This window comes from Strigops habroptila, chromosome 9, assembly GCF_004027225.2.
Source record: "Strigops habroptila isolate Jane chromosome 9, bStrHab1.2.pri, whole genome shotgun sequence".
Classification (NCBI taxonomy): domain Eukaryota; kingdom Metazoa; phylum Chordata; class Aves; order Psittaciformes; family Psittacidae; genus Strigops; species Strigops habroptila.
Window position 1 is genome coordinate 18,818,102 of NC_044285.2, and position 22,874 is coordinate 18,840,975.

Genomic DNA, 22,874 nt, shown 5'->3' on the forward strand with positions numbered 1-22,874 from the left:
AAGTAAGCAGTGGCTCTTGATTTGTTACCATGCTACAAAACACACAGTTCTGAAGAATGATGCAATTTTGCTCGTTACATTGTGAAATTACTTGCAGTGATGTCACATCGAGTAATCTGGGCTAACTGTGTTTAGCAGAACTCATTTGTGTAAATAAGTAGCATGTCAAGGTAAATGTGTTTTAAGGTTTTTTACAGTTTGTTAGTCTGTCCTTGCTCCATTTCCCCCTTTAATCAATGCTGTACTAATGACCATTCAGCCTTTGATTCTGAAAGTGACCCAGTTTTTCCATTGGTGGGAGATGAGCATCTGAGGACACTTGGAAGCTTTAGGGGGGATTTGGCAGAAACCTGCGTCAAAGAAACTTTGCACAAGTGCATGATGATGCCAGCCTTGAAGTTCCAAAGTACCAAATATTTTTCTGAATTCTGCTGAATAGTGATGCATTTTTTCTGTTGTTTCTATTCACATCACTGCTGATTACTAAGATATCTGTGTGTAAACAAAACCTTTCTCATCTATAATTAGCCTTCTCTGACTGATTAAGGAACATGCTTAGAATGAGGACATGCTTAAATAGAATGCTGCTATTTTAACCCATATAACTTCAGAATCAACCACTAGATACAGAAGAAAAATACTTGGCAATTTAAATGCAGTAAGATTGCCTGAGTATAACAGAAATGCTCTGAGGATGCTGCTTTTCTGCTTCAGCAGATTATAAAATCCTCTAGTACCTGAACTACAAATTTCTTCATTTGGAGCCCTTTTAAAGTGGAAATTATCTATGGTGACTAGCTTGTGCTCCTGAAGAATGTATTGTTCTGAGTATTTGTTACCTCATATTTACAGTCATTGCATCAAATACACCTTCCTCATAACACAGTCTAGCAATGGTTGAGAGGGTGCTTTGAAATTGTGTGATGCTGTTTAGTCTAACCATTGTTTTTTCATTTAAGTATTTTAACGTTGTAATATGGGATTCCTTCTAGGAAAAGAACATACAGATTTCAACATGTTTTACTTTTTGTGGCTGTAGTATTCATTTTACGTTGCATAAGCTTGCAAGGTTTTAGCAGTTAGAATAAATCATTGTCATCATACAGCACTTCCGAGCTTTATCCTCACTTCTGGATCTGATTCACTGTGTGACATTGGACAATATGCCTAATGACAGTGGTGTGCTGCGTATATTTTTCACTGAGCATTTACCACAAAATTGCCTCTTCTCTCTCATTTACTAGATGAGTTTACAGGCTTGAGTTTAAACGTTTAAATTGAACTGTCCCAAACAAAAGGAAGAAATACTTTAAAATTAGCCATCTTAGAAAAGATTTTGTTTCCTCCTTCAACTGTTTGATCCAGTTATCATCAGTTATAGCTCAAGATTGATGAGGAAGCAGAAGTTACCACGGAAGAAAACCAGGTAATATCCTTAGTGTATGTAATACATGTCTGAATGCCTGCTGTTATGTTAAGTAAGCCCATGAAATTAACCATAATTTATTTTGAGGAATGGTAACTCAGAATTAGGAAATGCAGAACCATGAAAAATTACAATTTAATTTAGCATCATCTTATGTCTTGGTAAATGAGAAAATAAAAGGATAGGGCTGTATTTGTGTAGGAAATGTATCCATGTGGAAAAAGAGGAAATGCTTCTTTTCCAGTGTGCTACATGGGCTTCAAAAAGAATGGTCCCATAAATGAATGGTGTAAGAAATGTCTATTATTTGCTGCCTTGATGTTTCTTTATCAAGTGGTCTTTGGCTGTCACTGTAAAGCTGCCCTCTGAGTATTTCAATGAGATTCAGAGAACACAGGAAGTCTTGAATTACATTCTTTTTTCACTCCCTTTGAAAGATAATATTCCTTTTTGTGTCTCTTCATTTTGTTCAGGTCAAGCCATTTTATAAGAATTTCTGCAATGTAACTCATCTGAAAGAAAAACTGGGAATGTACTTTGCCTTTCTGAATGCCTTTCCTACAGTCTATCCTCTGAGAGGCAAAGGGTATTTTGTTCCTTTCTGTATTGTAATGAGAGGAGGAAATATGGCTCTAAATATAGAGAGCATATGAATGCATACATAACTGAGTACTGTTGCACCTATCAAACAAATATACACCAAGTATACACATTTATTGTTCTCATATTGTCATGTCTCTGCAGACTAGATAAGTAATCTGAGCATGAATTGCTGGATATGGAACAGGCATAGTGATAGGTATTTTCTTTTGTATAACATTTTAACCATAGTTTCTTAGAGAAGCAAAATGGAGAAACACTCTTTAGACAGCTACTGGCCAATACTTCAACACACAAACTTAGTTTCACTGACCTGCAGAATGGACTGGATACAGTAGGAATCATATAACAAATCCCTCCATTTAGACAAAAAGATCCATAACTGGTGCCACAGAGTTCTTCATGATCTTAAAAATACGACCAAAACAGACATAGATTAAAATGGAGACTTCCATTCTCCATTCCACTTCAGTGAAAGGAGATCTTAATTGTACTGTTAGGGAGGGAGGGTGGCTTCCTTAAAAAAATACAATAAAACCCCACAAAAACACCCCCCCTCCCAAAAAAAAACCCAAAAAACCCCCAAACAACCCTCAAAACAAACCACCACACACAAACAAATAAGGTATCAGTCTTGCCTTCCAGCCCAGCTACGTATAACGCTTCCTATCTTGCAGAATTGTTTCATGTAACGATATGCAAAAAGATCATAAATTTATGACCATATTAGACATGAAGCACCTAAACTTTATTAATAGATGCAAAATTTCTCTTGCAGTGAGAGGAACTTTTGGATTCTCCGTTACTTCATTTGGCTTTCATGACCACAAACTGTACTGAGTACAGTGATTCACATGATGACCCGTAGGAAGTCTGGTTTGTCCTGTTCCAGTGGCACAAACTGTCTTTAGCTTAACTAGCTTCTGGAAATCAGGCGGTACAGATAAACCCAGAAGAGTCTCAGGTGTGGACCAGAACATTCTGAGCCTGCTTCAGGCTGTGTTAAGAGCTGAATCATAGCACAGTTGGACACCAGCAGGTTTCCCACCCCAGTTTTTCACAACCAGTGGAGGAGCTAGCCTATGAAGTGTCACTTATGTAGAAGAATGCCTGTTACAATGTCATTTCCACAGATCTCGAAAAGGCATTTTCCTAACTCAGTAGACTTATTGTATGAATTGTTAGTGTGTTAAACACAATTAGGCATTCTAATAACACCCCAAATACAGGATACTACTGTTGGCACCTGTAGCAGCGGTTGTCTATTTTGTGCTTAAAAATAATATCTAACTGTAAATTTGGATTTATTTATGATACATTTAATGCATCAGTAACTCACTTTTTATGTATGCATATGTATTTTTATATATTTCTTCAATCTTAGGAAACCACAATATCTCAATGGAAAACAAAAACAGAGCAGTCTTCTGACATCGCAAGTATAAGAATCATGTGCTACCTCACACTTTAGGTGTTGGTTTTGCTATTATTTCTCCCAGAAGTTCTGAAAATAAGAATTCTGCTTTCTCACTGTTTATGTATAGAGGACACATTCTATACAAGATATAGTGTTGTTTAAGAGGAAACAAGATTTTAATAGTCTTATTTTTCCTTCAGGAAAAAGAGTTAGGGCTCATTCGCCTGTGTTCCTGAAGAAAAAAGTGAGGAATGCGGCCATAAGGCATTCCACCTCAGAGGGAGCTTCTACAGCTTTGTCTAAAAAATAAACCTGACTTTCCTGAGTGGCAGAAAAGCTTAGCTACTTCTAACCATCATGCACCCTGCTATCCTCTAGACCATCTCTGGTAATTCCACTCTCCCGTCTTTTCATACATTCTTCCATTTCTATGATGGCATATTTGACATAGAAGGGTGAGTTCCATTACATAATTTTATCCTTAGTCTTTACATTATTTTAAGATGAAGGCAGTTACACCACAGAGCTCAACAGGAATTCAGTTTCACGGTCATGTTATCAAAGTGCTAGCACCCAAATGGTAACTGGACCTTTTTGCATATGTGTAGATAAATTAAGGAGCTGGAGGAGGGGAGAGGTAAGGCTGGAAAGACCAGGCTGGATGGGGCTTTGAGCAACCTGGTCTAGTGGAAGGTGTCCCTGCCCATGGCAGGGGGTTGGAACTGGATGAGCTTTAAGGTCCCTTCCAACGAAAACCATTCTATGAATCATGTTTGAATTCCTGTTCATTTTTGACCTTGTTACATTGGCTCAGGATGTGGCATAACAGAAATGTGTGTTCTGCTCTACCCTGTTAGAAGGTAAATGGAAATTAATTTTAACTCTGATGCTTTCTGTGCTTGTCTACTGGCAATTAATTTACTGCAAGGTCACTATCAAAAGACTTTTTATCTTATTTTGCATGCATAACAGTATAATTACAATAGGCATAAAAAGGTAATAGAAAAAAGAAAGAAGGATTTTAAACAAGAACTGTGTTTTATTTTAGTCTATTCAAACGTAACAGTGGAACTTCTGCGACAGTGTAATTCAACTGAAGGCTACATCCGTCCTTAAATGAAGGAACTTTGACTTCCTCTCAACTCTCTTAAGCATCTTAGGGAGTTAAGTGTTGTTGAAATTCTACCACATGGAAAAGTGAGTTGATGGAAGGTAGACAACACAGAAAGATCCTTTTTGACAGCTTGTGGAAACCCTTCAGAGAAATTCTCATGAGAGAACTTGTTAACCTCCCTAAAATCCGGCGTTATAGTTCTATTTCTCCATCTTTATGCAGACATAGGCCTGTCTCATGCTGGCTTAGTGGTGTAGTACTGAAGAAATCTAAATGCCTCAAGTCATTCAGGTCCCAGAACATTTGGGAGAATGATTCTCTCACTGTTCTGGTGTGAGCTGTGTATTAAGGACCAGCTCTGCGGCCCAACCAGATGTTTCTGTTCTGGCAAAATACCTCAGGCACTCTGTCTTAGGCCTTTTAGAGGAAAGAGAGAGGGGTGGAGAGAGAGAACAAAAAGTGCCTAGGAAGCCTTCAAAACCCTTCTGATTGTAATTGCAGACAATTTCTCTACAGGCTATTTCTTTCTAGAGCTAGACTTCTTTCCAGTGCTAAGGGAAAAATTGCAACCCTCATTTTACCAATAATGAGATGTTCAAAGAATTGTCTGTGTAGATCAGGTGCCCCATTTTCCATCCAGTTGTGCTTTTCATTAGTTCTATTTTGTGTGTTAATACTTTGCTACTACTTATTGAAAATACCAGAGTCATACAGTATAAAGTAGGTGACAGAATTATGGAAGTGAGTAACAGAAAATTGGGGGTGCTGTAACAATAAAAATATTAATTACTAGTAGTAGTGGGTTTTGATACATGTAAAAAATATAAATTATTGTACTCCATACCCATTTTACTGAAATGTGGTAGTCTGGATCAAATTTGAAAGCTAGAGCACTATTTATAGACAGGAAAGCATGAAAGCAACAGTTTTCCCTTTGAATTTACAGTCAGTGATGCAGAAGAGTACACTGGAGAATCAGAAGGGTTCACTACAAGCCAAACCCCAGTTACATGAACGTCAGTGAATGTATTAGGATTCTTCATTAGGTATGTTGATACATTATATTAATCTAAAAACGCAAATAGTATGCTTTGAAGGTGAACTGTGTACTACAGTCAGGCTACATAATCAAGATAGAAAAGCTTTAATAAGTCAAGTGACAATGGAGAATTAAAAAAAAATAAAGATTTAGCTTTTCAATGAATACAACTGTAGAAACTATCAACATATATTCTATGTAATATATATGTATGTATTTTTATATGTCCTTCTATGTGAGAGAGAAAATAATGTGCAGTAGGACACAAAAGTTACTTTTCAAAAAAGTCAGGGTTTGGTGGGAGAAGAAGAATGAAACAAGATTGTTCTTTCTAATGCTAGACTGTTAGTACTTAAAACTGGCAGAAGTAATAGCAGCCTCTAAATACACCGAGTCTCAATTATTCTTTTTGAGGACATGCTTGAAAACCTGTCCCTGAACTATCTTGTCTGTTTGTATTTAAACTTTTGTAACTTGACTGTCGTATCTATTAAAAAGAAAGACAAATAAAGGCTCAACACCACCTTAACCCCCACAGAACCAAGCCAGCCTTGGTAATCCACGTGTTGACTCAGCCGTCTTGCCTAGTCCAGAGGCTAAACTGTCTAATCCTGAAGTCTGCTACTTTCCAAAAGGGAAGGGAGAGGAGTGGGAAATGTTGGCAGAAGATAAAGGGGCTGACGCATGCTTCCTCACTTATAAGCAACTTTGGACTGTATGCTCAGTCCAAATAGTAGCACTGATCAGAGCAAACACCTTACAGAATTTGTACCAGTGACTGGTGAACTCTGGTTTGCTGACTAGTAAGCAATGACAGCCCTACAGAGCAGTTGTCACAATCCCAATGGCAGCTGTCAAAATCACTGCAGTTTTAAAGAGTTCTAATTATATCTGTATACACATCCAAGTGAAGGCTTGGAGGAAATTACCTGTTCGCATATTATTCCGACAACAATTTTTGTTCTTGGTCAGAGGCTATTCTTCTAAAACGGCACCTAAAGACAAACATGTACATTTAGCATGTCATTTTTAACCCAAGTGACTTTTCTTTGAAGAAATAGCTATTGGAATGCAGTGTTGCTGCTGAGATATTTGTTGTACTTTGACAGTAATATACTGTTATATTGTATGTAAGTTCCATTAATTCACAGTTAATGGCAAACATTCAAGTCTACTGTCAAGTTCAGTGAACTCCTAAGGGCATTACTACAGAGGAAAACCAAAGTCACACTAAAGCATGTGTAAAAAATGAATACGTTTTTTCAAACTGCCATGCTTATTCAGAATTGTGGTACCTGATGCTTTTAGGCAAGCTAAATTATTGTTTCTGGCTAGCTAATTAAACTGACATTTGTACCTTGAAAGACAGTGCATACAATTAGTCCTCAGGCTGGTGATTAATCAATCGGGTAAGATCTTGGCAGGAAAGGCAGAATTCCTGCCTTTCACAAACAAGAACTTCTCAATTTGTAATTTCTTGGAGCGAATGTGTGTGTTTCACTTGAGTTGTTTCTCATGTCCTGATGTCAGGTGAAATTAGTAACATAGGCCCTGAATTTAGCAGAACTCAGCAAGGTCAAGACTTGTACAATTGTTTTTAAAGTATGGAATAGAAACTCTCTGCCTGGGCAGAAACCAGTCTTCACTTGACATTGCTAAAAAGAATCTCATTTTGTAGACGTGCCAACTCTATAACCATCTAATATTGCTATATTCTCATTTCTTCTAAGGTATGGTCAAGGTTTAGCATACCAACTAGGTTACTGAACAAGCCTAATGTGATAGGTCTTATTTTTTTAATGTTTGCTCTTTTTTTTTCTTAATTAGACTTTAAAGTGTACATAAGGTAAATATTTAAGCAAACTGTCCTATATTGGAAGAAAGATTTTTTTCCCATTAAATGATCAAATAAATCATCAACTTTACCAGAAAGAATGGCCTGTACTTTAGCTTTTAGTAATAGAAAGGCAACTTTCTGAGGAGGCCCATTGCAAAAGGTATGATGCATTTGTACTTACTGTATAAGCAGACAGTTCTGTTTTTCATGGGACCTCAAATGGCTTCTCTAGCTCTTTAAGTGTCCTGTTCATACAAGACAGCCTGAAATGGCAGTTCCCTGTGGCACAGGGCTGTAACAGCAGGGTCCCCACCCAGAGGCTGTCCTCTTGGGCTGTCTCACAGATACGCAACTTTGCTTACTTTGTGTACACAACCAAGTACAGTTAACGTAGCATGTGGCACAAAGAAACACCAGCGTGATTCACTTCAGAACTCAAATCCTGTTTTTCAAAGGAATCAGTCATCCTGGAAGTGGTTATTTTTAGCAGCCAAGAGCTGGATTTTCTCTGTGCTGGTTAAAAGGCTTCAAATTTACATATAGTGCAATGTGGGTGAGGTTACAACAAAGACAAACACACATGCAGAGACCAAGCACAGAAGAGGGTAACACCCCGTTATGCTCACAAATCACTTGCATATTTTTCTAGGGTTACCAGTACTACAGTTTATTGCTGAATTCAAAGCATTCACACACTCTAGTATGTATAAATTGCATCATAAAAATATGCAGCAGTCAAAAATCTGATGTAAATTTGTCCTTTACTGGAGCAAGCAGTCCTTTTTAATTTGTTTTCCTTTTTCTCTGAATGTTCCACAAAACTGTGTAATATCCAGTAGCTCTGATAACAGAAAATACAAATAGGAAGTACAACCTGTATTTTAGACTAGCTCTTTTACCAGATTTAATTAGGACATGGGTCCTTGAACAGACAAAGTAACTCAATTTTGCTACTGCAAAAAGGAGATCTCCCATCTCTTTTCCTTCATCTTACTGTCAGTATGCACCTCCACCATCTCCCTGGTGCTGCTACTGGTATAAACTGAACTTTTTCAGGAGATGCTTAAATCCAACTATCCAGCAGAAAATTCCTCAGAGGAAACTGACAGTTTTCTTCTACATCAGTGCGTTACATGGTTGTGCTATCTGCACCTCATCAGCTGTTTGGACTAGGACTAATTGTTACATGTACTACAAATTGCTTATAAGCTGACTGCAGAGAACAAGGCAGTTTGAAGCAGGCTGTGAGACTCCTAATTGTTAATTTTCAAATGTTATTGTTTCTTTCTTTTATTCAAGGAAACAGGGGGTGGTGAAGGAAGAGGGTGAAAATACTTCCTAAACAATCCAAGAGGATGTGCGTGTATATGCATAATTCTATTCTTTAAGTTCTGACAATCTGGGTCTAAAGATCACTTTCAGAAGAGGTGTTGCTGACAGCTTTCATATTTGTGGCTTTTTGGGGTTTTTTTCAGACTGAAAAGTAAATCATTAGGTGGTCATGTGTTTATAAGTAAATGTTTTTCTCTGGGGTGCTTGCACTCTGAACAGAAGATCAAGTATGTATCAGTGTCCTAAAAAGAATAAATTGGACTCTTTATATCATTAAAGAAATCAGAAGATGTATTGTAAAGAAAATGAAATGCTATAGCAGAATTTGTTGCTAAACTTTATTCTAACTTGCTTACATCTATCTGTGCACTGAACTGGTACTAGAAACATGAGATCATTTGTGCAGCTACTAACACTTTACAAACTCAGTGTCTTGTAAAGCATTGTCTGTAGCCTATGCTCACAGAAACTAAGAGTGCAATTCTGTGAATGCCCAGATGTTTAACTTGGATGAAACTTGGGAGTTTGTGAAAGTTTACGTTAGTATTTCAATCTGAAATTTATAATATAGCCTGTTTTGCTCTGTGCTGGCATGTTGAAAAACTTCATATCAGTTCTACCCTTCTCCCCATATCTTTGTCATCTAAACTGATCTTAATAACAACAGTACATTGTTTGAAGGATTACAGTTTACACACTGAACTTAGGTCACCTATGTCTGCTGATACATACTGGTATTATTATTCCAGCCTCTTCAATTATGTGAAAGTCCTGGGCATCGTTATTTTCATAGTCAAGGGCTTCAGTTCAGGAAAAAATTTACATCACATGGTTAGAGTTAACCATATCCTAAATTACTAAATTAAAGCATGTTCACGTATGTTGTTGAATGAAGCATAAACTCTGTGTGTATACATGTGTCACACCGAATGCTACAAACGTGATGGAAATACTGGGTTACTATTCTGTAGCAGAGAACCCACAGGTGAGTGAGCCACACAAGAAAAACCCAAACATCCGCATGCTTCTTGGGCACTAAAACACTAGGGGAAAGAATACATTTATTTGGGGAGCTGCTATTGTATTTCTGGGCAAATTGAGCACTTAGACACAAAACTGAAATGGGTTCATCTCTTCAGCAAAAATATGTGCTAAAATCTGGCCATACTGGAGGCTGGCTGGAAACAAGTCTTTTGAAGTCATTAGATTTGTCTTTAAATGAACCTGTCTGCTTTATTCCCCAAATACTTCAAACAGAATCCTTATTGCCACTTATTTTTCTGTGCTTTTAATGCCTGACTATTCTAAGCATCTATGAGATGCAGTATCCCCAAAAGATGATAACTGGAAGTCTTCATGGGCACATGCAGATAAAAAGAAAGCACTGAAGAGTGATTTGGGGTTTGGTTTATGGTTCTTTGCTATTCAAACATTCTTAAAATTCATCTCTATATAAATTCTCCCCCAAATTAAAGATCATTTCAGTCACATGGCTATTTCAAATATACATTGTTTGTTCATTTAGATTAGGTTGCACTTTACAGCTGTCTTCAAGGATGGGATTTTACGGCATTATGTAGTCTTTTGTTAAAAGTCCAAAAGAGGTAAAATCTCATTCTGCCCCAACAGTGAGCTCAAATATTTGTGTCATGAAAACAATGAAAGGAAAAACTTCATTGTTTTTGCACTATCTGCTTAGTAGACAAATTAAATATAAATTTCCTTCTAAGACATGTCCTTCCAAGAGTGAGGAACTGTCCTGCAGTCTTATTACAAGGAATCTGTTTCTTTTCTTATCTAGGTGATAACTTCTAATACCGTTACCATGTGAAGCTCACAACTGATTTTAGCACAGAAAATCATCAGATGTCAGAAAAAAATCCATCAAACTGCCTGAAACAAATAGAGATCTCGATAAGGAAGAATTCAAGATGAGTTACTACACCAAATTTGTACAAGGACAACGTGTTACTCGAGTTTACACACTGGAGTGTCTTTCAAGACAGGATGGCCAGAATATAAACTCTGACAAAAGACAGCAGCAGAGGTAAATGCCAAGTCCCAAGTCTCAACATGTTTGTGACTGACAGGTAAATTTTTAGAATACAGTTGTTCAGAATTCTTTCCATTACAGTTTTCTGAAATGACAACAAATAACTGAGTCCTCTTGTCTTAGGAATGCCTACAGCAAAAATTTAGGTTTACATTTTGATTTGATGCACTGAAGCATGTCTAGGAATAATTATGTACTGTAACAGCTTGCAAAAGTGTTGTCACAATGTTGAAATCACAGTTTGTGATATTACTGTAAATTTAAGGGAAACCTTTCCACTCCTAAGATTTTGTAAGTAGTCTGCAACCAACTATAAATTCCCATCTGAAACCCCCATTCTAATGTATGAGATTTTCATACAGAAGCTGGCAAAGCTGCATTTCAGTTGAGGCTTCTGTCCAGTGAAACTAGAGATTTGTAATTTTGAGATAGAGATTCCAGTCTCAAGCTTGTGTATGCTTACATGGGGGGAATTAGTAAATTTTAGAAGATATTTGTGTTAAGAAAATTGCTATCAAGCTTGAAAAAAACCCCCAAACAACCCACAGCAGTATTCTTTCATTGGTGTGCTTACTGATTTCTTCTGTGGCACTTTTGGTTCCAAGTTTCATCCCTAAACTATCAAGTGAGATGTAATACAACTTAAAAGTTCTCACTGTGGGTTCTCACTGTATCTACCACTGAGCTGTCAGTAATTTTTGCTCACAGCTCAGTGGTAGATACAGTGCCTGTCAATGTCAGCTCTCACATGTCAGTAATCTCAGAGCCAAAAATCAGAACTCAGAAATGTCTGTTACAAACTGGCATACACGGAGACGGTTTAGCACGTGCACTAATAAAATAGACCAATAGACTTAAATAATTCTGAGATACTAAAGATATATATATCATTACAGTTTAGATGTTTACTTTTACATAGTAAAGCAAATGTAAGCAGTCATCATAATATTGACTTTGATTTTGTAACGCTGAACGTCCGGCGGGCAGTGATAACTGATTGCTGCCAGCGCCAGCTGTTCCACAGCAGCTCGGCATATGGGAGGGAACTGTCAAAACTGGAATTGCAATCTCTGGGGTTCATTTTGTCCCTTTAAAGCACGTTCTTAAACCTTGGGGTTTCGGTTTTTTGGATTTGTTGGTTTTTTTTTTTTCTTTTCTCCTTCCTTTTTTTGCATTTAGTTTTTCACTGAGTTACCTTGTTCTGTTAACCCCTCTCTCACCGCAGTAGCCGGGTGACTGTCTCAGGCACGCACAGGGCAAGCTGCGGGCTCGCCGTGGTCTCTATAATCTGCATGCTGTGATCCCGCCGCGGCGCTCCGCGCTCGCTTATGTAACCCCGGGCTCCACACAAACCGAACACGGCGCCGCTGTAACGATCCCGTTGTGCCCGAGCCCCGCGGGCAGAACCCGGGCTCACCGGGGCCATGTCCCGACGGGTCTTCGGCGATCGCGACACGGCGACCCTAGGCTGGATTGGGGGGGGGGGGAACCGGGAGAGGGGGCGTGGCCATGGATGTGGGCGTGGTCATGGTGACGGCCCCGCCCCTCCCCATCTCTAGCCCCGTAGTACTACAGCACCCGCCGTTCGCCGCCGCGATTGGCTCGGCGGCGCGCACGTGACGCGGGGCGAGCGCGCCCTCCCACCACCACCACCACCACCACCCCCCCCCCCCCCCCCCCCCACCCCCCACCTCCTCCCTCCGCTCTCCCCGACCCGAACAGCCGCGCCGCTGTTTCCTAGGCGACCCGCGAGGAAGGCAGGGCGCGCGCGGCACCGCGCGCAGGCAATTCCCCCTTTCTTTCCTCTCCCCCCCCCACTCCCTTTCCACCTACCTCCCTTCCTCCCCACCTCCCCCACTCCCTGCCGCCCCTCAGGAAGGCGCGCGCCGGACCGTTAGCGGAGCGGGGCTGTGAGGTACCGGCGGCAGCGGGCAGCAGGTATGAACAGTGCGCGGCCCCGGGGACCCCCCCATACTCCCTCCTCGGTCCCCCGGGGGGCTGGCAGCTCCTCCGCGGTGGAGGAAGTTTGTCGGTGGGCGCCGTCTCTCGCTAAGTTCGCCGCGGTGGGGCCGGGGTGAGGGGGGTCTTAGGGCGCCCGCGGCCGGGCGCCCTAAGACCCCCCTCACCCCGGCCCCACCGCGGTCCGGCCTGCAGCGGCGCCGGAGCAGCCTGCCGCCGGGTCATTCAGGCTGCGGGGTGGGGGGGAGTCCCTGAGGTGAAGCGGCGGGGGGGTGAGGTGGTGGTGTTCGCCCCACAGCCGGACCCCCCCCGCTTTGCACCCCATCGGCTTCTGCCGTGCGGGTCCCCGAGTCCAAACAAACCCCGGTAACGCCTCAGCGTAAAAGTGGCGTTTATTCTCTCTCTGCGTGAAAACCCGCCTAACGTGCAGTACCTCTGCGATACGGCCCCTTGAGCAGTGTATTCGCTGAGTGGTATAAGCCTATGAGATGCTGCGGCTCTTTTTGGAAACCCTCTGTCCTAGAGCAGCATCATTGCTTGGCACAAGAAGAAAAGGAACAGGAGTTTCTTCTTTGAAGTTGAAATCCATTTAGACTGCTTTTTACCGGGGTTTGCCTTCCATAAAGACGTAATAAACTTAATAGGCCTTTTTTCATCTATAGAGGTGAAATCTGTAGATCGTGAGGATTGATGTGCTATCATGGGGTAGCATGTCACAGTAACTTTACTGAAGGAAGTAGTACATGAACATGCGTGATTTCCAAGTTTGTTAGTGTGCTAAAGTTAGGAAAAGGATCTGCTGAATGTGTCTCCAGTAGAATTTCTGGGTGCTTGCATGTGGGTTTGAGAGCAAACTGACCTAGAAGCTCTATATTAAGTAGACCATGCACCTGACACCACTGCAACAGCTGCAGGAGATGATTGTGTATATAAAAGGAGTAAAATGAGTAATGATGTCGGGGTATTTACAGCTGTGAATGCCAGCAGCAGAGAGGGCTCATTTTTCTGAGTGCAGGGCACCTGGCGTGTCAGAGACAGTCAGAAATTGCTCTTTTCTGATGGAATTGTTGGGAATCCTAGGCTTTTTCTAAGATTTCTAACTGGAATTTGCACAAACAAAGAAGGGTAAGCAACCTGTCTATTTTTAATGTGCTATAAAACATTATTACTGCATCGTGGATCGAGTTGAGACTGTATTGATACTGAATGGTTTTCTGGTAGCTCCTGTGAAGATGCTGCAAGTTCCTGCAGGACATTTGTAAAAGGGTTATTAATAGCCTGGTCGTATTAAGGGAGGATTATAAATTAGACCATACAATAGTAGCACACAAGTGCTTTGCAACAAGATATCGTGATTAACATTCTGCAACAATTATCTTGTATGGGAAAAGCTGTCACTTGATCTCGTGAACAGTATCTGTATTGTGAGGCAGAATACTCTGTGCAGAGAAGGGAAGGAACACTTCTCATTTACAGAGGATGCAGAATAAGAAGCAAGTGTGTACTGCTTCAAACGTGTTATGGTTCCTAAACACTGTGAAGAGTATGCTTACAGCCAGTGAAAGTGACTGTGAGTAGAGCCTGCATTCCTGAAGCAGTGCATATGCATACTTGTTCCTGGATGTTTCCGAACAAAGTGGAGTTTTTGCAGCTCTGTCCTGATGGTACCCCTTGGATTGCAAAATTGACTTGCCTCTGTTTAGTGCAAGGTGAAGGGTGAGAAGAGGTGTAAGTTGTACAAAAAGTTAGATGTGGTTAGCTGGTAGAAACTATGCTAAAGAGAACAGTGGGCGAAGAGAACACGTAGCGAGAGTATGCATCAGCTATTCTAGCTTCAGAACTGGAGCAGTAGGTGAAGATCTTAATGCCAACCAGTTTATGAAAAGGTCAGTAAGAAAATTAAAATGTGAGCTGGGTATGCTTGCAGTGCCAGTACTGGGGCAAGCCTGCTACTCAGCTGAAGTATTTTCAGATTGTGACTGACAGCATAAATGCAGAACATAATGCGCGGCGTAGCTGTTTTCCCTGTCACAGTGTCTGTTCCCAAAGCTTAGTTAGGTGCATCCAAGATTACAGTTCTGAAGGTGCCCTGTAAAAGATACGTATGGCTCCTTGTACTTTCCCTCTCCTGGCCCTGTGTACTGTTGTGCTGTTACTCCACTTGGGATCAGTGGTGACTCCCTGAAACCTGGCTACCTGGCAGCTTGCTCTTTTGTCTCCGATGGCCTGTACACTGCAGTTTCTGACTCTGCAGTAATGTTGCATCACGGATTACTTTTAGCATGAAGGGACAGAACTAGCAAAACCTCAAGCATGATCAAGAGCGTGGTTTTAGTGTTACATGGGATTACATCCAAATTAGGAGAAGAACCTGCATGGCCCCATGAGATCCTGATATATGACTGAAATTTACCTAAAATGTATTACTGATACTCATTTAAATTAGTTGCATTACCTGGCAATACAACAACAATTAACTGCATTGTCTTACGTAGTATAAAACTGTCTGTATACTCTATCAGGGCAATAAATGAGGGGTTATGTCAGTATCATGGTGCTCAACTCATCTGCTTCCTGGACAATGGATTGCTTAACAGATACAAATCCTTTATCCTTACGAACACTGCAGAACAGTATTGACATGGGAGAGAGAGCTGGAGTCCTTTCTGCCTCATGTGTTGTCATCGAAAGTGTCAACTAAGTGCTATTTGCAGAATTTTCATTGCTAGTTAGTATGTGAGAGGAAGACTGTGATTTGATTCCTCCTTTTCCTCTCCTCGCTGCTTCTAGCCAGATAACTGTGAGCTACTGGAACTCGTTTGCCATGCTCTCGTTATGTTTAATAATATGAGGGGTAAGCCTGGAATTGGTGGTGGTGGAAAATAGGGAGTTTGGGATTTTTTGACTTGGAAAAAAAAAATCCAAACTCTGTCAATACTTTTAGGAGTATTTTTGTAGTGTAGGTGGACATGAACATACTTAGTGAAATTCCATCTTCAAGAGAAAAATAAGAAAAGTTAGTTTGTTATCGCTGTGGGGTAGAACTTGGCCCTTGTGCTTTCTTTGGCTCTAGAGGCTCCTACCCAAGCTTTTTGAAGCTGTTTTCCACCAAATTCTTGGATGGTGCATTGTGGGCAGAGGCTGGGTGAAAGATGGTGGAAGGTTTACTCCAGTCTCTCTGTCATATTTCAGTTCGTCTATTTGTTTGGTTTAGGATTTGACAAGAGTGATGTATTAGGGTTTAATTCTTAATTTAGTTATAAGATCACAGTGAGCTCTGTTACATCCACATAATCCTGTTGAAATTGCTGGTTTTGCATGAGTATAATGAAAGACAGGCCTCTTGTAAACTCAAGTAGCAATGGAGGTTTTCCAACGATACTTTTGTCATTAAGCATTATAAAAGGCAATATCAGCTTATTTCTTGCTTTAATCAAAGTCAGTATTTTCAGCATAAAGAGGTTCTCCCTCTATCTCACTTTCTTTTTATCTTGTCTGGGGTTCAGTGTTGCTTTGATATTTCAATTGCAAGATTTTTTTTGTGGCAATTACTCTACCTGTCTTTGCATCATGTGGAGCACCACACACATCTATAGCAGTACACACAAATGAAACCATGTTTAAAAATGTACATTCAACTACTTTGATTGCAAAGTTAGACCTCTAAGTTGGAAATTGTCTGATTTAGGGTCACGTAGATAGAGTTCTGTGTTGTGAGCCACCTTGTTCACTGAATGAGCCAAGGATTTGCAGGGAAAATAGTATGTGATCTTTACAGTTAAAAAGAGGATTAATGCAAATGAAGCTTAAGTCATATGCTGTTTTAAATATGACGTTTCCTAATTTTCAAGAGCTTAACTTTCAACCCAAATAACCTTCTCGCAAATTAGTTTCTAACATCGAACCTCTCAGTGTTGTGGTTTTTATCACTTTTTATTTTTTATTTTTTCTTTATTTTGATATTATAGGGAGGCGCTGATCTTAACAAATCCTTAAGTGGGATTTGAGCCTTCAGTAGTAATTTTCAATTCAGGTAATTGCCTTACTTGGTAAGGTTGTTATATGGTGAATGAGGAAGGACCTTCAGTGTCTGTGCTTTGTCTGAAGCCTGAGCCATTTGATCCTCCTTTCTGCTGTCTGTCCTGCCACTCTGCTGTCCTGTTTCAGCAACCTGGAAGTGGTCCCTAGCACACTGCCTGCCGCTGCGTTGTCAGAGGGGCGAGCTGCCCAGCGGCTGTGCGCATGGAGCTCACCTCCCTTACACTGTTGGGCTTTGTTTTGAGAAGCCACCAAATACTTAATTTAAAAAACCAAGCAGGCTTAAGAAAACAGTTCAGTTTAACTTGAATGGATTGCCATAAGATAAAGAGCATCTCTGCTGTTTGGGGAACTTCAAAGGCTGCCTGCAAATGAGGCAAGTGCCAGAGCTTCTCAAAAAAGTTGCAGAAGTCTTTGTAGTGGAAAGTGTTACCTGTCTGATATTTAAGGGTGCCTGAAAACTCATATATAAAAATAGAAAGATAGAAATTTTATCGAAGTTGGTGAGGCTTTTGCAGTTGAGATCTTTTATTATTTTGCCTTAAATACTTTTGTTCAAATCTATCAAATAATTCATTACAGAAAAGCACACCATTTGGACTACCAGGCAATTTAGCTAATGGTACAGATTTAAAGAAAGCTGTTCTTAAAGTGAGCTACTTAATAATTACAGTTAACAAACATTCAGGATGCAAACATGAGGCACGTGGTGTATCTCAGCTAGCAAGCAGTCCATAATTTTTTCCTGTGTGTAATAGCTGCCTGGATTTTCCAACCCACATCTAGTAAATAATTACATCTTTATCTGGCATGATAAAATCAGACAGCTTTGAAAACAACTTTTTAACAGTAAGGTGAGATGTGGGTCAAGGTTCATATATTAATTTGCACAAGTGTCTGAGAAAGCAACCTCAGAGACTTTTCTTGCACATATTTACTGCTTTTCTTCTTCTGTTACCAGCTGCTGCCTCCAGACATCTGAATGCTCGGGTTTGGGTTCTGTGCTTCGTTGGGTTGGGGTTGTTGTGAGGTTTTTTTTCTTCTGATTTGTGTTAAGAAGGGATTTCTGAGCAGGCAGCAGTAGTGTAATTAAATAGATATGTTTAACTTTGAAAGGTGTAATTTTTAGGACTAGCTCAAAAGGGCAGGCACTCCTTGGAGACATTGTAATATGGTCAGGTTGTCTGCTCCAACTGAAAGAGCAATGCAAGACTTGGGTAGCATCAAAGTTCACTTAAAAGTTTTTGACACGTGTTGTCTCTGGGCAAAAAGAAATTCAGAGGAGGCAGCAGAGCGGACACAGCTCCTGAGCATCGCAGCTCTTGGTGCCGTGCTGGAGAAAGGGTCAGCTTCCAGAGAGGCTGACCCTGGGGAAGCATGTCTTTGTTCCCTTCACTTTGTTAGGGCTATGGTGGTGCTGGTTGTTTTCCCTGTGCTTGTACAGTGGCTTTTCATAGGAATGCAGCACTTTTGGATCCAGCACAGATATGTACCTGCCTAGCAAGGATTATTCTGGAGACAACAGCTGTTCCCTGTCTGCCCCCTAATCATTGCCATTGCTTCCCTGCAATTCAGGTCTTAAGGTACAAGGAACAGAGAAGTTTGTGTATGTTTCTGGTAGGAAAGGGTGGTAGGAAAGGGTAGGAAAGCATGAATTCATGGGCATACTGCAGAGATATTCGTCTCCCCACTCTCCTTCCTTTTTTTCTGATTCCTATTTGCTCACTTTTCCACCTTTCAGCAAATGGGAGCATATGGTAGTGTGTTGTCCATCTGGTTGCCACTTACTGTGAAATCATTATGCAGACAGATTTGGCCCCATCTTAAATTTCTTGTGTAGGTAAAACTGCTAATAGAATGACAGCTGAAGTGTTTGTTCTGAACTGCACATGGGAACTAAGCACAGAGAGTGAACAGAAAGAGTGCTTTCCGAATATTTTCAATCTTCTCCTACAGTCAAAACCTACTTGTGCTATGCTAGTATTTAAAGCCAAAAAGACTGGGACCCCCATTGTGCTGTAGACTGTTCAAGTATGGATAAAAGGCAGGACCGTCCCAGAGGATTTGCAATCTAAATAAATTTTAATGAGAACATTGTGAATGGTGATAGATGTTTAGGAAAACATTAGTTATATAGACAATGTCATTAAAAATCCTGTTGATGCTTTTGCATCCTAGCACAAGCTTGTAACATAGATACTAAATTCATTGGTCAGCAGTAGTTTCTTTTTTGGAGTGATTAAGTGACACTTGTAAGAATCTTTGTTAATTCAAGTCTTGTGAGGTTTAGCCATATTCAGATCCTTCTGTTGTCTATGTTTCAAGGATCAACAATGGCAGAGAGGAGTCTTACTGCCTTTGCCAGCACAAGCATGTGTACTTTTTTGTCCTCATTAGATTTCACATTGCTAACAATGAAATCAGAAGAACCTCATTTTCCCATAATATTCTGAGATCTTTCCTGAAGATAAGAGTACCTCCAAAAGTAAGTTTTAAATTCGATTTATTTGATACATGTGGCAGCTAACTTTCATATGCTCTCTGCTTTGCCAGTCAATAGCTTGCTTTTCATGTAGCCACATGGAAAAACCTGTATTTTTTTAAACTGGAAGAGGTGGTTATAAAAACAGAAAATGGGAGAGTCAGAAACAAGTAATTTACACGAAACAATCTTCCTTGCTGTTTAGATCAGGAATCCTCACTTTAGATGGTTACATGCATATTTATTATGTAAATAATAATACCAGTGCTGTGGTGACCCCACTGTGATATGCAAGTGCTTGTGGACTGGTAAGAATAGTTTTGTGCTTGGGGAGAAGAGTGGCTAGAGTTTGTTCACTGCATACCCTAAAGGTTTTATATTGTTTCGAACAGAAGTGCTGCCATGTTTTTAACACAGCACTGGGACTTTTTGCCTGTTTTCCTGCAGGAGTCAATTTACATAGCTTTCCAGAAAGCTTTTGTCCTGTAGTGAAACAGGCAATGGGAAACAAGCTCATTGTAAGTTTTCAAAGAGAACCTGAGACTTTGAATGGATTGGTTTTGAATCTAAGTATTAAAATGTAAATCCAACCCTCAGTACGCAGCCGTGAAACTAGGCCGATAGTGGGAATACTGAGTAGTTTTTGGGAGAAGGAGACACTTAATGGCTTCTATTACAGTATCATGACAGCTGTGGTCTATCTGTTGGTGATCTATAGCTGAGTATCTGTAGTAGTAGTATCACTGAGGAGAGGCAGCTCGGCTGCCTGAGGCTGAATTATAGGGTGTGTTAAATCACTGCTGAGCTGCACCTTGCAGTACTTTGTTGGAAGACTTGTGTTCTGTGGATTTTTTCCAAATCAAAAGGAGAAGAAAAAAAGGCAGCACAGAAAAACATGAAGGTTTGCTTTTAGCCCTCATATTTGAATTAAACTTCAGAGACTTGTTAGTGTGTAGTGCTTGGATTTTTTTTAAATGCGTGGTGTTGTATGATGTGTATGTCTTCTGAAATATATTATTTAAATATTCAGGAGTTTGTTGAAGGATAAATCTGTGATGGATGTAACTGTAACATGCTCAGATTCATGGATCTCTGCACCAAAATTTGCTCCCCGCTGTTGTTTTCTAATGTGAAAATGGGAAAGAATTCCTTTAGTAATCTGCTGCTTGTGAGACAGAAGTAACTGGTAAGGCAGTTTCTCTATGGTCTTTATACCTGGTGGTATATGGATCAGGTCACCATAGTGGAAAAAAAGGCTAGATTTAGTTAAAGATACTAAAGATCTTTAGTTTAAATGTACTGACCATCTCCTTGCATCTGTTATTCTGCTGTAGAAAATAAAAGTGTTGTGTGGGTAAAATAATATGGTTCTACCTAAGCAAGAGATTATAACAGTTATCCTGAAGTGCTGCTTTTAGCCTGGTACCCAGGTTTTATATCATGCCAGAAAGTAAAGGAGTTTTGATGTGTAAATGAAGGTGTTCTTTGAAACGCTGGGAAGGCCTGAGGCATCAGGGGAAGGATTCCCTCAACAGCTGGAGGAATAGGAGCCCAGGGACTTACACAACCCTTTGGATGTTGAGCTGCCTACTGTCCAGTTGTAAGGGTGTTGTTTGGTTTTGTTTGGTTTGTGGTTTGTTTGTTTGTTTTAATTACCTTCTCTTTTGATTAAAAATGCTTGTCAGCAACTCCCTTGTACTTCTGTGAAATTTGGGAGCTCTGAAAAGAAAATTGGTCGTTTTACCTTTAGGGGCTGGATGTTGCACCCAGTCTGAATGCGCTTTTTCAGTCTGAAGGTTAGATAGGGTAGTTGCTTTTGAAGAACTTCTTTCAGTCTAAGATGATTTCCCTTTTTTGAGGGGAGGAGAAGGGACTGCAGTCAAAGTTGCTGGTAGCCTGCCAAGGGCTGAATACAAAAAGCACTGGGTATGGTGAACTAGCAAGCAAAGACTAATGGGTTATTTGTTTGACACATTTGGAAATGTGGCCAGTTCTCAGAGTCCCAAGGTGACTGACATCAGCTTGTGTCTGATTGATATTTGCTGGGTTAAATGAAGTGTGTTCTCTAGTGAGAAATGATCCACATCCTCGTCTAAAAACACTATTAACTAGCACTTTCATGGACTGCCTTGGTGGGGAGATTTCATAGCCTGAATGAACATGTCAAGTGAGCTCTCTTCTGCTTCACACCTTCACATAAGGATTAAGGTACATGGGACAAATTGACTGGGAAATAGAGGCTTGCACATTTCGCTTTGTTGAGAGAGGACTTTGTGCCCTAGTGGCTGTGTATTTCACAGGCTGTAAAATCACTTTAAAACACGCTCACTTTAAGTTGTTGGCTGCGTAGGACAGGAGCTTGCTCTCCAGGTAATGTCTAAAGCCATGAAATACTTAATTATGATGCTGTCAGAAAGCAATGCAGAGTGCTTTATCATATAACGAAGATAAGTAAAAGGGAAGGCCAGAGTTCAAAAGATTACATTATAAAATGGAGAATTTGTTATTGGGGGCAAAACAGGTGGTGGTGGTGGTACCTTCCTTCCCTAGAAGGACATCTGACTGGTTTAGTTTAAATGGTTTAACAAAGCACTTCAGTCTGCAACAGACTTTTTCTGTTAGTTGCAATGAGTATATAAAGCATACTGCATGGGCAGCATATTTGGCAGCTGAGGAACATAACGTATCTGAAACCTTTAATTATATGCTGTAGTCAGCTCTGTCTAGGTCAGAAGACACCATATTATCAAATAACATATTATAGGCCTTCAGAACTTTCACAGTAGCTTGATTATTCATTGAATAATTGGTCTTTGTTAAGGAGATAATGGCACTGTTTGCATTCAGAGTCTAGGTTTGAAGTGTATGACATAGAATATTTGTATCTTAAATCATCTGTTATCCAGCTGATGTAAGAACTAAATAGAACAGAGTTCAGTAACAGCTTTTACAACAGCAAAGACTGCCTATTCTACTGTATGTGTCACACTTCTTGCTGTATGCTACCAGCAGTTCTGAAGGTGTCTAAGAGATTTTTAGGTTTATTGAATTTAATTTTGGGTGTTTGTCTGCAGCAACACTTGGGACCATACAGACTGGTTAAGCATAGACTGTATTAAAACCCAAAACAAACAGAAAATGCCCTAAAGAATAAAACAATTTAGAAGGTTCCCAAACTGTAGAGGGCAGAAAGGCAGGACAGTAAACAGTCAAGTAGAACAAGTGTATGATTAAGACATGCAAGTAGGAGTTATAGGAGAAATGGCATGTCTTTCTCTGTCACACACTGTACCTTATTTCACTTATCTGTAGAAGAGAAGATATTTCTACCTTATGAATAATTGCTTAGGCTTTTTATGCTTTAGGATCCTAATGTGGAATAGGAAATTATTGACTGCAGTGTCAGTAGCTCAAAATTTTTGCAAGTATGTCAGAGTATGATGTAAGGTAAGTTCGCAGGGGTTCCTCTGGGTGCTTACATAAGCTCAAGCTTGGAGGGAACTATTAGCTTGGTAAAATCCCCAGTTGCTTCAGTACTCTGTTTTAGATGGACTGGGGAACAGGTCATGATGAACAG

The 22,874-nt window shown here is 40.2% G+C and overlaps 2 protein-coding genes across 7 annotated transcripts in view; one reads left to right on the top strand and one right to left on the bottom strand.

Moving 5' to 3' along the window:
• NRG4 (neuregulin 4) overlaps window positions 1–22,874 on the bottom strand; it is a 47,527-nt gene that overhangs the window by 11,274 nt on the left and 13,379 nt on the right. For 2 of the 4 annotated variants that reach the window (XM_030496778.1, XM_030496777.1), the window contains 2 exons: window positions 6,526–6,591; window positions 2,340–2,433 (listed from right to left, as the gene is read on the bottom strand). In XM_030496778.1, coding sequence (XP_030352638.1) covers window positions 2,340–2,433; window positions 6,526–6,535 — 104 coding nt within the window. In that variant the 5' untranslated portion in view covers window positions 6,536–6,591. Of the gene's footprint in view, window positions 1–2,339; window positions 2,434–6,525; window positions 6,592–7,614; window positions 7,736–12,013; window positions 12,294–22,874 lie in introns of those variants that run through there. The other 2 variants (XM_030496775.1, XM_030496776.1) reach the window with 2 other exon arrangements.
• Window positions 5,333–22,874, top strand: part of TMEM266 (transmembrane protein 266) — a 93,370-nt gene continuing 75,828 nt past the window's right edge. Inside the window, exons 1-2 of one of the 3 annotated variants that reach the window (XM_030496768.1) lie at window positions 5,333–5,603; window positions 10,567–10,812. The gene's annotated coding sequence lies outside the window, so the exon portion shown is untranslated. Of the gene's footprint in view, window positions 5,604–10,566; window positions 10,813–12,496; window positions 12,757–22,874 lie in introns of those variants that run through there. The other 2 variants (XM_030496767.1, XM_030496770.1) reach the window with 2 other exon arrangements.